Here is a 14,847-nt window from a genome sequence, read left to right as displayed (position 1 = left end):
ATTGTATGAAAAGAAAACTTACAGGATTTTTTTTATACTTGATGTAGACCAGCTGACTGCATTGGGCATTGGGAAGTTAGCTGCTTGTCATTTTGTGGTATACATTAATAATAATTTGATATGACTTGAGACATGAACTTTGGAAATGTTGTGTTTAGTAATTTTACGACAAACTGCATTATATTAATTTTGGATTTGAATTGACCTTGAAATGCGTAAGGCCCAATTTACACATTGATTAGGGTAAGGGAGAGTTCGTACATTTGCTACTTGCGTTTAATAGCTAATGTACGAACTCGAATTTAACAATAAATCGGACCTATTTCGTCTTCCAAGAAAAACGTTTAAGATGTAAGTATTTAATATTATTTCAAACATTGAACAAAAACATTAGATGTAATTTTCCGTTAAATTTTTATTATTGTTGCTCAGAAAAGAGTTTAATTAATTTCAGAGACAAATAATGCAATTAGCAAATTGTTGACTTAGAAAAAACCTTAATAATTAACTATTAAGTTTGTAAAGACGTATATAAAAAAAATGAAGTATATAGTTGGGTTGCGCCGCTGCCGCTCTACCGCGAGGGCGTAGGGTGCCGTCCGCGGCTTGGCCACGGAACGAACTAGGCGATGCAGAGACGAATTTTTTTTGACAATAAACCTTTTTTGTTATTGTCTAGTTAAATTTGTTCCGAGGAACCACGGTGTTGATATGAGTAAAAATTAAAAATATGTTTTGTATTAGTACAGTCAGCAGCAGAAGTTGCTAAGCGGGCGAGGTGATAGAAATTATCTTGACGCGACTTTATTGTTAAGATAATAAGAGCGTGTCAAGGTAATATGGAACAGCTCGCCCGCTTAACAAATCTGCTGCTGACTATACGTATCACGTACGTACGTACAAAAGCGCAAAGAAGGTTTATGCACATAATGGAATCTATAATAGGTAAGTACTGACTCGTTTGGATTGCTCATACCATGTAGGTGCACCATTGTCTGCTAGGCCGGGTGCCCCGTTGCCGTGCGTACTTGTCTCAACGTAATGAATACTTTGGCTGGCCACCGGGTTATTCCCACTAGTTACCACCAAGTTCTTACCAGTGGTAACTTTACTTTTACTTTATTTTTTTCCCCACCTTTTACCACTGGTACTTTATTTTTTTATTTTTTTTCTACGGTTTTTACTACGGTACTTTATTTTTTTTCCCACCTTTTACCACTGGTAACTACTGGGAAAAATAATTCCCAGTAGTTACCACCAACTCGGTTTGGTGATAACTAGTGGGAATTTATATTCCCAGTAGTTACCACCAAAATTTTGTTAGAGTTAAATACTAATAAAAACAGTATACCTGGTTTGGTGGTAACTACTGGGAATAATTTTTCCCAGTAGTTACCAGTGGGAAAAAAATTCCCAGTAGTTACCACTGGTAACAACTTGGTGGTAACTAGTGGAAATAACCCTGGCCACCTGGTCGTCATCCCTCTTCACCTCTACTCACGCTTACCCGCAAGTTAGCTCTGCAGCGTGACTCTTACATTTTTGTATTTTAATGAAATCGTTTCTGTGGAAAGCCATCTTAAAGATGTACTGTAAAAGTCAATCTAGGTTATAATTTATAAAAATTTACCATACCTTCCAGTGGGACTTATTGTCTCGAGAGGGAAAATATTTTTATCATATTGTTTTATACATAGATATTAATTAATGTATTGTTACAATCCTTACATACAATACTTATAAATAAATAATATAATTTCGATACTGTTAAGGGAGGTTTCCTGTGGCACAACTCCCAAGGTTAGCCGTTCTTCCAGCTCACAGGTCGCTTTTAGTAACACCTCTGTTGTTTATAATACGATATATGAATACACCGCTTTAACAGCTCGCAATACCAGTGAAAAGTCTAAGATATTTCGCTGGCTATGTTATTTATGAATTATTTTATTTCTGAAATGTAAGTAAACAAAATCACCGCGCAAAAACTATAACCATCGGTGCTGACGAATGTCAACAAATACATAGGTATGTATTACAGTCAGCTGCAGAGAGAGTAGGTGACCCCCCTCTGCAAACAAATTTCTATGCAGGGGGGGTCACCTCTCTGCAGCTGACTGTACATACATACCAGGTATGTTGCGGATGCAGATTTTTTGACATCCGCGGATGCGGATATTTAAAGGCTCACAGCCGCGGATGCGGATGCGGATGTCAAGATTAGGTACTTAGAAAACGTCAAATATTACATTTTTAGTCTTTTTTTATTTAAAAAAAAACGAAACATTTAGTATTTGAGCAAGAATATAGGTGCGTTATATTTAATAAACAGTAACTTGGCCGCCTTTTCTGGATCTAGACGATTTCGTTATAGGTAATGACACTAATGACGAAATTACGTAGCACTTACGCCGCCGCTAAAACGTTCCTGTACCGACTTGTTCGACATCCGCATCCGCATGAGCTCCGCATCGATTTTATGCGGATGCGGATGTTGAAAATAATGCGGAAGTTCCGCGGTTGCGGATGCGGATGTTCGCAACATCCCTGATACATACACGCAGGATGGTGGACGCTACGCTTCACTTGGCATGAGTATAATAGTCACATTGTTTACGTTTACGAGTATTTTATTGTTGCGGTTTCAATTGGTTGTATGCATGCAATGTTTCAAATTAGTATATAATTTTAAGGTATTTAAAGTTGCTTTTTATGCTCTATTTGTTGCTAAGCTGTATCTGTAATAATAAAAAATACATTAAATTGATACAAATCCGTTTTATTTTTAATAAATTTTATAGGTAATTACCTACTATGATTTTATCAGTAGTTAACCTTTTGGACGCCAATGACCGATATATACGCACCGCAGGTCCAACGCCAAAGACGTATTTATCGGTCATAGACCACAGAGCAACGTAGACCTAGGTGCATATGCATAAAGTTCAATTTCAGTTTTGACACTTCAATGACGTGGCGTCCATAGAATTAGATGACAAAGAACAACTGTCAATCTTCAAAAGTGCGACCAAAAATGAAATGCAAGTGTGTGCGTAAATTGTCTGTGCGAGATCAAAAATAGTGATGTCATGTTACAACATATTAATAATCTGTCGATGTTTGATTGCCTTATCGACTACTTTTTCAAATGTGTTATTTTAAACGTTAAAATTCTACGACAATATGACGTATAAATAACACCTACACTGCGTGTGCTATCAAAATTGTTGCACACTTATCTTAATGTAACTCTTACTGTTTTGGAAAGTGAAGTTTAAATTTACCGCTAAACATGAGCACCTTCAAAAAGGTATAACAATCGTTATTATTTGAAGTCGGTTATAAAAGCTAATGTCTTGTGAAGAAATAATTACATAGCTATTAATATGCCGACAAGTTATCGATACTGTCATATGAACATTTTGTCAAGCCCTAGCGTAAAGTAACAGGTTATGTTTTTACACAAAATATTTTTAATTATAGACTAATATGATAAAATATTAGCACGCAAAGGAAGAAAAACTTATAATGAACTGTATAAACCGACTTCTTACACTTTTTACGCTGTTAATTTGACAAAATATCGTTATGAAAATTTCGCTCGGAATATCATAAATCCTCTGAAATGAGTATTTGCTTGGATTATTTGGCCCTGTGACACTGAAATCCGGCACACTACAAGACACCATCTTAATGAATTACATTATCTAATACTTTTCGTCCTAATCCGTGTATATTTTTCAATTTGAAAATGACCGTGATACGCTCTTGGCCGTCTGCGGCCGTCATCAAACTCAAAAGTGGTCACGTTTTCTCATTGGTAGTCTGACTCTTTCGCACTCATGGGATGTTCATATACTTGATGGCTTCCCTTTCGCACACTTCAGCTGTCTGTCAAGCGCGAGCGCGAAAATTCTAGGTCTGTTGTGGCGTCTGAGAGACCGCTTTTGTGTTTGACACGGCGTCGAAAAGGTTAACAAACATATATGTATGTAACTCCGTACAAGATAAGAGTAAAGTCTAAGAAAAAAATACCTCGATAAAACCAGAAAAAATAATGCTCGAATAGATGGCATCATACTTTTAGCCTATTCTCGTGTAGATGGCGACACCGTTGATACAATTTTAACACATATCAGTGAAAGAACATGGGTCAGTCATTTAACATTCAAAATTCGTTCATTTGATTCGTACAAAACCGAAAGTTAATACCTATGCAGGTAATTAAAACTGTTCTTTACATACATAATGTTGCGCTTGGGGCGTCAAAGATGTTATTGTTTTATCTTTTGCTTCAACTCTCTTGAGCCTTACGATAATTAAAACATTTTATTTTTCAAAAATGTGTCAAAATTAATAAATAACTAGAAATAGTTTGTGATAATACCTTTACTTATATGTTATGTAGGTAAGTTGGTGGCCTCTTCGAATTATTAGTACATATTATACATAGTTTGATTTGATTACAATATGGATTAACATCTACTAGTTTTCAAGTTACAGTTTTATGAAATGTTAGTTAAATTTTACACAATGCGACAATATTGTCGGTGTCACAAGGGAGTAAGGTTAATGTACAGTGTGTTCCGTTGTATATGTAGAGGAGCGTGTGAGGTACAGGTACTGGTACAGGTGTCACACTTGCTCGATCATGGGGAACTGCTCGGGCTCCGGAGGCGGGAGGGACTCCGCGTCGAACAGGCCGGCGTGCAGCGCCACAATCGTCACTGTTGCACCTGCACCACAAAACCGTTTAACAAAAAACCGGACAAGCGCGAGTCGGACTCCTCCGCCGACGGTTCCGTACTAATTTAACTTATTTTTTATTATTTTTTTACAAATTTATAGAGATAAAAAATTATTGATAGACAGACGGACGGACGGACAACTAAGTGATCCTATAAGAACCCTAAAAAACAACCGGGTTCTCAGTTGTTACCAAAGTAACAGATGTAAGTTTTTTTCATGTGTTACAACTGGGAGCAATGGAAAAACAATCCCAGTAATTATCACCAGTTTGCTTTCGTGGTAACTACTGGTTTTTTTTGTTCTTGGTACCTAGTTAGATGAGTAAAATAGGCAAGTACCTAAAACCCAGAAGACCACAGCCCCGACGCCGGCGAACCAGCAGATAGCCGTCGACCCTGCGGCGGCGACTGCGTATTGCTGCGTTTTCGTCAGCTCATAGCTTCCGATCTATACCAACAAAAACAAATTTATAATCAAGATAGTTATGAAATGTGAACCCGCGCGGTTATTAAAAATTATTACTTACACCCTTATTCATGAAATTTTACGGGCCTGATTTAGTTAAATTATGTTTTATCCCTTTCTTACAAATACATAAGTCAAAACGACAGATAAAGACAAACGATTTATAGCTAATTCAGGCCAGTAAGTTACCCAGTAACGCGTTTATTATGAATAACGCCATTAGTGAACAAAAAGTTGATAGATATATTTTATCATTCACAAATATGATCACTAAGTGTAAGGCCTGAGTGGACGCTCGAAGCGGAGCGTTCGGCGGGGCGTGCAGCGTGGCGTCGGGCTCGCAAGTGATTTGAGCAGCGTGCAGCGTTAAGGCCGCTCCTATACGCTTGCATTTGTTTAATGGGCCCCATACATTCCACGACTCTTCTCTTTCTGCACAGACTCTAATAAATGAACAACGCGTTAGACGCGTCAATATCGATTTGTTAGTTACAATCTACTAAAATTAAAGATATTGCACTTACTCTTGGCTGAAATTTTGATATCAATAATTATTATTCATTTCTAAAATGAACTATTAATTACAAATATACTCGTATATTATGTGATGAACATTTTCTTACCTTCCATGTATTCGGGCCAGCAGTAAGTTTTCTGTAGCCAAAGAAGCTAGCAACCATTGCTATAAGTAGAAAAGGAGACGTAATACTGTAAACAAAATGTTAACACTTTATCATTTTATTGTGGTTTTCCATCACGGATGGGTCAAGGGTGATCTCAAATTCCAACAGAAATTCTGATAGAAAGGTCCTTATAGCACCTGAAGCATAAGGACCCTTCACTGATGGAAGGCCACATATGAATGTGATATTTAATTGTTTACATTTTAAGGAGTTCAGTGAGCCTAGCACAAGTGCGGCGCGACAGTATCTCGCCCGTGAGATAATGCCCGTCTCTCTCTTTAATACATACAGTGAGAAAAAAGCGAGTAGTCTATCAAAATTAGATCAGAAATTTTGAACATACAAATTAATATCAATACAATGTACTCACAGACAATACAAAAACAGCCCTAGGAAGACCATGAAGTAATTGGCTTGGAAATATTCCACATTCCGGTAAATACGGCGAGACAGCCTAGGCAGCGATGCCGGAACCTAAAATACATTATGTAAATCTATACTAGTATTTGCTAGCAATCTTTTCCACATATATTTATGACAAAAGGTTTTGTGTGAACTACAGTGATATTTTGTTATAAAAACACTAATTTATTTTTAAGTATAAAATTAAAATCGTAGTTTTATTATATCACGTAACTACCATATTTTTTCTCGTGAGTGACGTCACTATAACAGACACAAGTGTTAAATATATAACAACGGTGAATTTGGATTATCATTTGTATTATATCGCGATATTATAGCCGAAATTCGGGAGAGCACATGTAATTGCGTACCTGACATATCCAGACTAGTTTTGTTGGGGTACCCCACAGAAGTACCCTCATATTTCAATACACTACATGCCTTCCCCTCGAGATAGTTCACTAAAACTAAGTTTCACTAATCACTGATAATTCACTAACACTAAGTTTCACTGTTTATTGGTAGTTCACTAACACTATTCAATTGTCTGTTACAAGGTCCTTACGCTCTATCATATTTATACTAAAACTAACTACTTAACGTCGTCTACGAGTCTTGGTTTGAATCTTCAGTCTGTTCATAATCAGATTCTGACAGACTCTCATAGGAATTTATGGCTAATCTCTTGGCTTCCATGTTTTGTGGTGATGAAGGTGATCTTGCTCGTTTGTTGGTTGGCGGTATGCGTTCTTGGCTCTGATTAAACGTATAATCCTGAGGCCCAGAAATCCCTATGATATCAGCCCACTGTGAGGCCGGTGGAGTAGCATTTAGTTTTACATTAATATCTTCATCCTCATCACTATCTTCACATGGTTTACTTGTCTCCGTGTCATGTATAACTTCACGACCAGTATCTTCTGATGTATGCTGGCGGCTATCACTCGCCTCTCCCCCATGACCTTGTATCTGATTAATATGTCTTTTCATCAGCTTCCCGTTCCATCGTATTATAAACCTACAAATGCCTTGTCTCTTCTCTATGACTCCTTTCAACCAGCGTGGTCCTGAACTGTAATTCCGGAAATACACAGTCTGTCCCATTTGACATGAACGTACTACAGAGTTTTCATTCTCGTCACATACTTGCGTTTCCTCTTGGTTCTTAAATATGAGGGGATTAAGGTGGTCAAACTTTGTCCTGAAACGCCTACAATTTAAAAGTTCCGCCGGTGACTTGTCACTAGTACTATTGGGTGTAGTGCGCAACCCATACAATATTGTAGGTAATTTTATGTTCCATGGAAGTGTGGACTGTTTCTTTAATTTATTCTTAACCGTTTGAACAGTCCTCTCGGCCAGTCCATTCGACGCCGGATGGTAAGGTGGTGTCAAGACTTGTCTTATTCCATTTGTTGATAGGAATTCTTTAAACTGATCTGAAATGAAACTTCTGCCATTATCACTGACCAAGGTGTCTGGTAACCCTTGTTCTGCAAATATGTCCCTTAAAACATTTATTAGTGTAGTGTATTGAAATATGAGGGTACTTCTGTGGGGTACCCCAACAAAACCAGTCTCGATATGTCAGGTACGCAATTACATGTGCTCTCCCGAATTTCGGCTATAATATCGCGATATAATAGTGGCGACGGGACAAATCGGTAGTATAAGCGTGTATTCGGCTGTGTTAGTGAGTTTTGTGAAGTTTTGAGTGCAAAGTGCAAGAAAATGGGTATTAAATTTGGTGAATTTGATATGGGTCAGGGGTGCTGGGAAAACTACATTACAAGGTTTGAATTCTGTTTAAGTGCAAATGATATTGTGGATGCAGATAAGAAAAAGGCGAATTTGTTGGCGGTATGTGGCTCTCAACTATTTGATTTAATAGTTTCTTTGGCATCTCCAACTACTATAGCGAACATAACCTATAAACAAATTTTGGAACTTTTGAAGGCTCATTTACACCCCACACCTAATGAGATTGTAGAATCTTTTAAATTTCACTCAAGAAATCAAGAAGAGGGGGAGAAAGTCAGAGATTATGTGGCAAATTTAAGGAAAATGAGTATTCATTGCAATTTCACAGACTTGGAGCGAACTTTACGTGATCGGCTTGTATGTGGTATTAGGAGCAAAGAGGTTCAAAGGAAACTGTTACAATGTGAGAAGCTGACATTTACTCAAGCAGCTGAGATAGCATTTTCACATGAGAGTGCCACATTTGATTCTAGTATTATTGTAGTGCCAGGACCGTCAAAACCAGATGTGGAGGTCGATGAACCTATGGAAGTAAACAAGATCACTAACAAAAAGGTTGACAAACAGAATAAACCATGCTACAGGTGTGGTAGGCAGCATAGGGGGGAGTGCAGATTCCGTTGGAGTAAGTCTAATGCATGTGGCAGAACGGGACACATTGAGGCAGTGTGTCTTACCAAAAATAAACAGGATGGTGGGCATAAATCAAATTGTAATGGGTTGTATGCCAATGTGAACAATGTGAGAGAAAATAAAGTTGACCCTTATATGGTAAAGGTATCAATTGATGATTCTATTATTGACATGGAAGTTGACACGGGATGTGCATTTACTCTAATTTCTGAAGTGACAGCCAGACTCATTTGGAAAGGAAAATTACCTATGTTAGAGAAGGATGATGTTGCATTAATTACATGGACAGAAAACCAATTAAGGATATTAGGAAAAACTGAAGTGCGAGCATCTTTTAAAGGGTTACAAAATGACCTCATGATCTATATAGCTAGAGGTAATGGACCCAGCCTCTTAGGGAGAAATTGGTTCCAGCCATTTGGAATACGGGTACAAGGAGTAATGCATATGAAAATAAACGGTGAGGAAATTAAAGGGCTCCTACAGAAATATAGTGATGTTTTCCAGGAAGGTTTGGGAAAGTATAAAGGCCCATTAGTGAAAATTACACCGAGGGAAGGAGCGGTACCTAAATTTTTGAAAAGTAGACCCATTCCTTTTGCTTTGAGGGAAAGAGTAATAAAGGAAATAGACAGACTAGTAGAGGAAGGAGTTTTGGAGCCAATTGCACACTCTGAGTGGGCTACCCCTATAGTACCAGTTCTGAAACCGAATGGCAATGTAAGGCTTTGTGGTGACTATAGGTCTACAGTAAATATGGTGACCGACACTGATACATACCCTCTGCCTACTTTAGATGAGGCTTTCACAGCGATACAAGGTGGCACAATTTTCAGCAAAATTGATTTAGAAAGGGCATACACTCAAGTTAGTGTGGACGAGGCAACAGCACAGCTGTTAACAATAAACACACCAAAAGGCCTTTACAAAATGAAACGTTTAGCTTTTGGAGTCAAGGCGTGCCCAGGCATCTTTCAAAGACTAATGTCTTCCTTGCTTACAGGAATAAGAGGGATAGCTGTATTACTGGATGATATTGTTGTAAGTGGCACAGACGTCGCTGAGCATAACTCCAGGTTAGAAATGGTCTTAAAGAAATTACAAGAGGCTGGCCTAAGGGTAAACAAGGAAAAGTGTAATTTTGCAGTAAGAAGTGTGAAATTTTTAGGATTTCTCATTGATGAATGTGGTATACATCCTTGTGAGGATAAAATACATGCAATTGAGAGTACACCGGCCCCAAGTAATGTAAAAGAGCTCCAGGCATTCTTAGGATTGCTTAATTTTTATGATCGGTTTTTACCACACAAAGCTAATATCGCTGAACCGTTGTATAAGTTGTTAAATAAAGATGTGAAATGGCAGTGGTCTATGCAACATCAGAAGGCATTTGAGAAGTTACGCAAGATGTTGTCGGGTACTGACACTCTAGTCCATTACGATGTGAATAAAGAGATAATTATGTCATGTGATGCGTCACAATTTGGCCTGGGCGCTGTTTTGGAACACGTCATGGAAGATGGATCTGTCAGACCAGTAATGTTTGCTTCAAGGACCATGAACGTTCATGAGAGGAATTATGGTCAGATAGATAAAGAGGCAGCAGCTATAGTGTTTGGTCTTAAGAAATTCCACCAGTTTATTAGTGGCCGGAAGATTACGATCAGAACCGATCATAAACCATTGTTGGGATTGTTGAACCGAAAAAGCCCATTCCTAATGTTATATCTCCACGAATGCTCCGCTGGGCTTTATTATTAAACTCCTATGATTACTCCATACAATATGTGGAAGGTAAAAAACTAGGAAACGCTGATGCGTTAAGCAGATGGCCGTCCCGTGACCAATCGTCTGAAGAGGAATACTTAGGAGTCCTCCTCATAGAAGAAACTCCATCAGACCTGGAACTGTCAGCCAGTGAAGTGGCGAAACTGACAACTAAAGATAATACACTAAGCAAGGTATTATACTGGATTCGAAACGGGTGGCCTAGCAAAGTGGATGTGGAATATAAGGTGTACTGGCAGAAACGCAACGAAATTTCAGAATATAAAAATTGCATTCTATGGGGTAATCGGGTGATTATACCGGACAAAATGAGGCCGTATATCCTACAGGAATTACACGCAAATCATGACGGGATAGTGATAACAAAAGCCATAGCACGAAGTTATTTTTGGTGGCCAGCTATAGACAAGGAATTTGAAAGTTTGGTAAAAAAGTGCGAAACTTGTGCTGAAAACAGAAATATGCCGTCACAAGTGAGCCATAAGTGGATAAGGCCGGAGAAGGCATGGTCACGGTTACATATTGATTATGCAGGGCCGTTTCAAGGCAAAACATTTCTCATCCTAATTGATGCTTATTCAAAATGGCCTGAAGTAAAGATTGTTCCTGATATGAGCTCAGGGACACTAATAAATGTTTTAAGGGACATATTTGCAGAACAAGGGTTACCAGACACCTTGGTCAGTGATAATGGCAGAAGTTTCATTTCAGATCAGTTTAAAGAATTCCTATCAACAAATGGAATAAGACAAGTCTTGACACCACCTTACCATCCGGCGTCGAATGGACTGGCCGAGAGGACTGTTCAAACGGTTAAGAATAAATTAAAGAAACAGTCCACACTTCCATGGAACATAAAATTACCTACAATATTGTATGGGTTGCGTACTACACCCAATAGTACTACTGACAAGTCACCGGCGGAACTTTTAAATTGTAGGCGTTTCAGGAGAAAGTTTGACCACCTTAATCCCCTCATATTTAAGAACCAAGAGGAAACGCAAGTATGTGACGAGAATGAAAACACTGTAGTACGTTCATTTCAAATGGGACAGACTGTGTATTTCCGGAATTACAGTTCAGGACCACGCTGGTTGAAAGGAGTCATAGAGAAGAGACAAGGCATTTGTAGGTATATAATACGATGGAACGGGAAGCTGATGAAAAGACATATTAATCAGATACAAGGTCATGGGGGAGAGGCGAGTGATAGCCGCCAGCATACATCAGAAGATACTGGTCGTGAAGTTATACATGACACGGAGGCAAGTAAACCATGTGAAGATAGTGATGAGGATGAAGATATTAATGTCAAACTAAATGCTACTCCACCGGCCTCACAGTGGGCTGATATCATAGGGATTTCTGGGCCTCAGGATTATACGTTTAATCAGAGCCAAGAACGCATACCGCCAACCAACAAACGAGCGAGATCACCTTCATCACCACAAAACATGGAAGCCAAGAGATTAGCCATAGATTCCTATGAGAGTCTGTCAGAATCTGATTATGAACAGACTGAAGATACAAACCAAGACTCGTAGACGACGTTAAGTAGTTAGTTTTAGTATAAATATGATAGAGCGTAAGGACCTTGTAACAGACAATTGAATAGTGTTAGTGAACTACCAATAAACAGTGAAACTTAGTGTTAGTGAATTACCAGTGATTAGTGAAACTTAGTTTTAGTGAACTATCTCGAGGGGAAGGCATGTAGTGTATTGAAATATGAGGGTACTTCTGTGGGGTACCCCAACCAAACCAGTCTGGATATGTCAGGTACGCAATTACATGTGCTCTCCCGAATTTCGGCTATAATATCGCGATATAATAATTAGTGTCCCTGAGCTCATATCAGGAACAATCTTTACTTCAGGCCATTTTGAATAAGCATCAATCAGGATGAGAAATGTTTTGCCTTGAAACGGCCCTGCATAATCAATATGTAACCGTGACCATGCCTTCTCCGGCCTTATCCACTTATGGCTCACTTGTGACGGCATATTTCTGTTTTCAGCACAAGTTTCGCACTTTTTTACCAAACTTTCAATTTCCTTGTCTATAGCTGGCCACCAAAAATAACTTCGTGCTATGGCTTTTGTTATCACTATCCCATCCTCGTCGCCACTATTATATCGCGATATTATAGCCGAAATTCGGGAGAGTACCTGACATATCCAGACTGGTTTTGTTGGGGTACCCCACAGAAGTACCCTCATATTTCAATACACTACAATTTGAAAATTCTAGTTATAGAAGCTATACAAACATTTATATTTATAAATATATTTAAAAAAAAAGAAAGATTCCTGGGCTATTTTCAAATTGTGTGATAAATACCTTAAAGTTTTCTGTTGCAACAAACTGTGTCCAGGGTCTTCTCGTAGCCAAGAAACCCATCAACAGTGCTTGGCCACCGCCACTACGGATGTGTTGCATCAGCCTTGAAATCAAAACAATATGCGATCACTGTCAAGTTGCACACAATTTAACCTGCCCACCTCTTTCTAGTTTGTGCGGTGGAAAGAGATAGAACATAACTTATTTGGCTTAAGCGACATAGCATTACTGCGATACCACACTTACAAAATAATATAAAATAAATCTTAACTAACATCTAATAGGTACACTCATATCAAATATGTGTCTAATTTTCAGATTACTAGTACATAGTGCAAATGGAGTATGAGAACAATATTGTCAATGTACAGCAATTTTTGTAGATAGATAAGTAAGAACTTAGGGAAATAGTAATCACCATTACTCTCCACGGAGTAATAAGCATTAGATATTTCCTACAAAATACAAGTGGAACAACCACTACTCTCTAGGGAGGGGCTTTTATTCACACTATTAATAAACTTTACTCTTATGCCCATAAATAGTAATACAGAAAAATAAAAGTAATTATAAATTATAAAGTAATTTCAGAGGTTGTGTAGAAGTTAAGTCATTGTCTCGCAATATACCAGGAATAATAATAATTTTTTTTTTATTAATAATCAAAAGCAGCAATAATCATTATAAATGAAAAAAATAGAGACAAACACTACAAAACTGGTAACAATTATGTTATGAATGATAAGCAAACCATAAAATTTCCGCTACAAGCGTGAACAACACAGCACACGCAGTAAAAAATTGAAAACTTACAGTTCCATGTCATTCACATACTTATGAAATCCTTTCTTTTCAGTCGGTGCGTTCATTTCCCCGGATAGGTCGATATTCACATTCTCGGACATTGTGAAGCAGTTGTAGAAATCTATGTATTTGCCTTAGACCAAATTGGAATTTCCCGGACACATAAACATGCAATAAAAATTGCGCGACTACCACAATGCGATTGCGGTTCTTGATTAAGAACGCAAGATTATCGAAAACACCAATCCCAAGTAATGCACAGTTACATTACAAATGTATAGTTCATTTACTGTAGTATAGTATTACACATTTATTGTAAATTTAAATTACCCAAATATTGTCTAGTTGGCTCGTTAGATGATGATTTTATTCCCGTCCCCTTCCCCTCTACACGTATTTTGAATTTTGCCTGACAATTGACAGTGACAGCTGTGGCAGTCCATAAAAGGAGTCATAAAGCCATAACACACTACCGCACTGCACCTATCGAACCGAGAAAGAGGTATCTTTTTCTCGCTCTCACTTATAGGTGTAACACAAAGCAGAGTAAAGGCCCCAGTACACAATGGGCCATCGCCGGCCACTCCAAGGGACGCATTTATGCGTTAGAGGGAGCAAGTGATATTGCTATCTCATTCTACCGCATGGCTGCGTCCCTTGGAGTGGCCGGCGATGGCCCATTGTGTACTGTATTGTCTCATATATATATATTATACTACTCTTTGGTACTGGGGCCTTAAAGTACGTATAGTTGGTCAAACCAATTTGTCAGTCAGTAAGAACCAGGAAAACTATACTCATCCTTTTCTTTTGGGTGCTAGTACTAGTGTAAGACAAAGATAGTATGATTCACTCTGTCTATGTTTAAAATGAGACAGTCCTTTGACAAACTATAGTCAGTAAAAAATACATAAATTGATGATAAATTGGTATCCAGATGAGCTGGGCAAATCGACCGATTTGATCAGGAAAATAATTGGCGCTAATCTTATCTATAGTGTGTCAAACTGTCAAAGGTCTGTTTGATTTCAAACATAGACAGAGAGAATCATACTATCTTTGTCTTACACTAGTACTAGCACCCAAAAGAAAAGGATGAGTATAATTTTTTTTTGTTCCTATTTACTGACAAGATTTGATTGACCCAGTATAGATTAGATAACTTCGAAAATTGGCATTTTTGTGTCCTCACCTGCTGATTTGATCGGGGAATCAAATTGGC

At 38.1% G+C, this 14,847-nt stretch overlaps 1 protein-coding gene across 2 annotated transcripts; it reads right to left on the bottom strand.

The window, feature by feature from the left end:
* Positions 1-4,621: 4,621 nt before the first annotated feature.
* LOC134661392 (prenylated Rab acceptor protein 1) lies at positions 4,622-13,870 on the bottom strand. Of its 2 annotated transcripts, none has more exons than XM_063517457.1 (6): positions 13,635-13,870; positions 12,822-12,924; positions 6,265-6,368; positions 5,835-5,919; positions 5,085-5,193; positions 4,622-4,733 (listed from the first exon to the last, which is right to left on the bottom strand). In XM_063517457.1, exons 1-6 carry the CDS (start codon positions 13,724-13,726, stop codon positions 4,633-4,635), a joined length of 594 nt encoding a protein of 197 aa, XP_063373527.1. In that variant the 5' UTR covers positions 13,727-13,870; the 3' UTR covers positions 4,622-4,632. The 2 variants fall into 2 exon arrangements, with proteins under 2 accessions (XP_063373527.1, XP_063373528.1); XM_063517458.1 differs by having other exon boundaries at positions 4,629-4,733; positions 13,656-13,870.
* Between the last annotated feature and the right edge of the window lie 977 nt (positions 13,871-14,847).

The sequence above is a fragment of the Cydia amplana genome, chromosome Z (genome assembly GCF_948474715.1).
Source record: "Cydia amplana chromosome Z, ilCydAmpl1.1, whole genome shotgun sequence".
In the NCBI taxonomy this organism is placed as follows: domain Eukaryota; kingdom Metazoa; phylum Arthropoda; class Insecta; order Lepidoptera; family Tortricidae; genus Cydia; species Cydia amplana.
The sequence above is the reverse complement of the archived record's forward strand: the minus strand, read 5'-3'. Positions and strand labels throughout refer to the sequence as shown.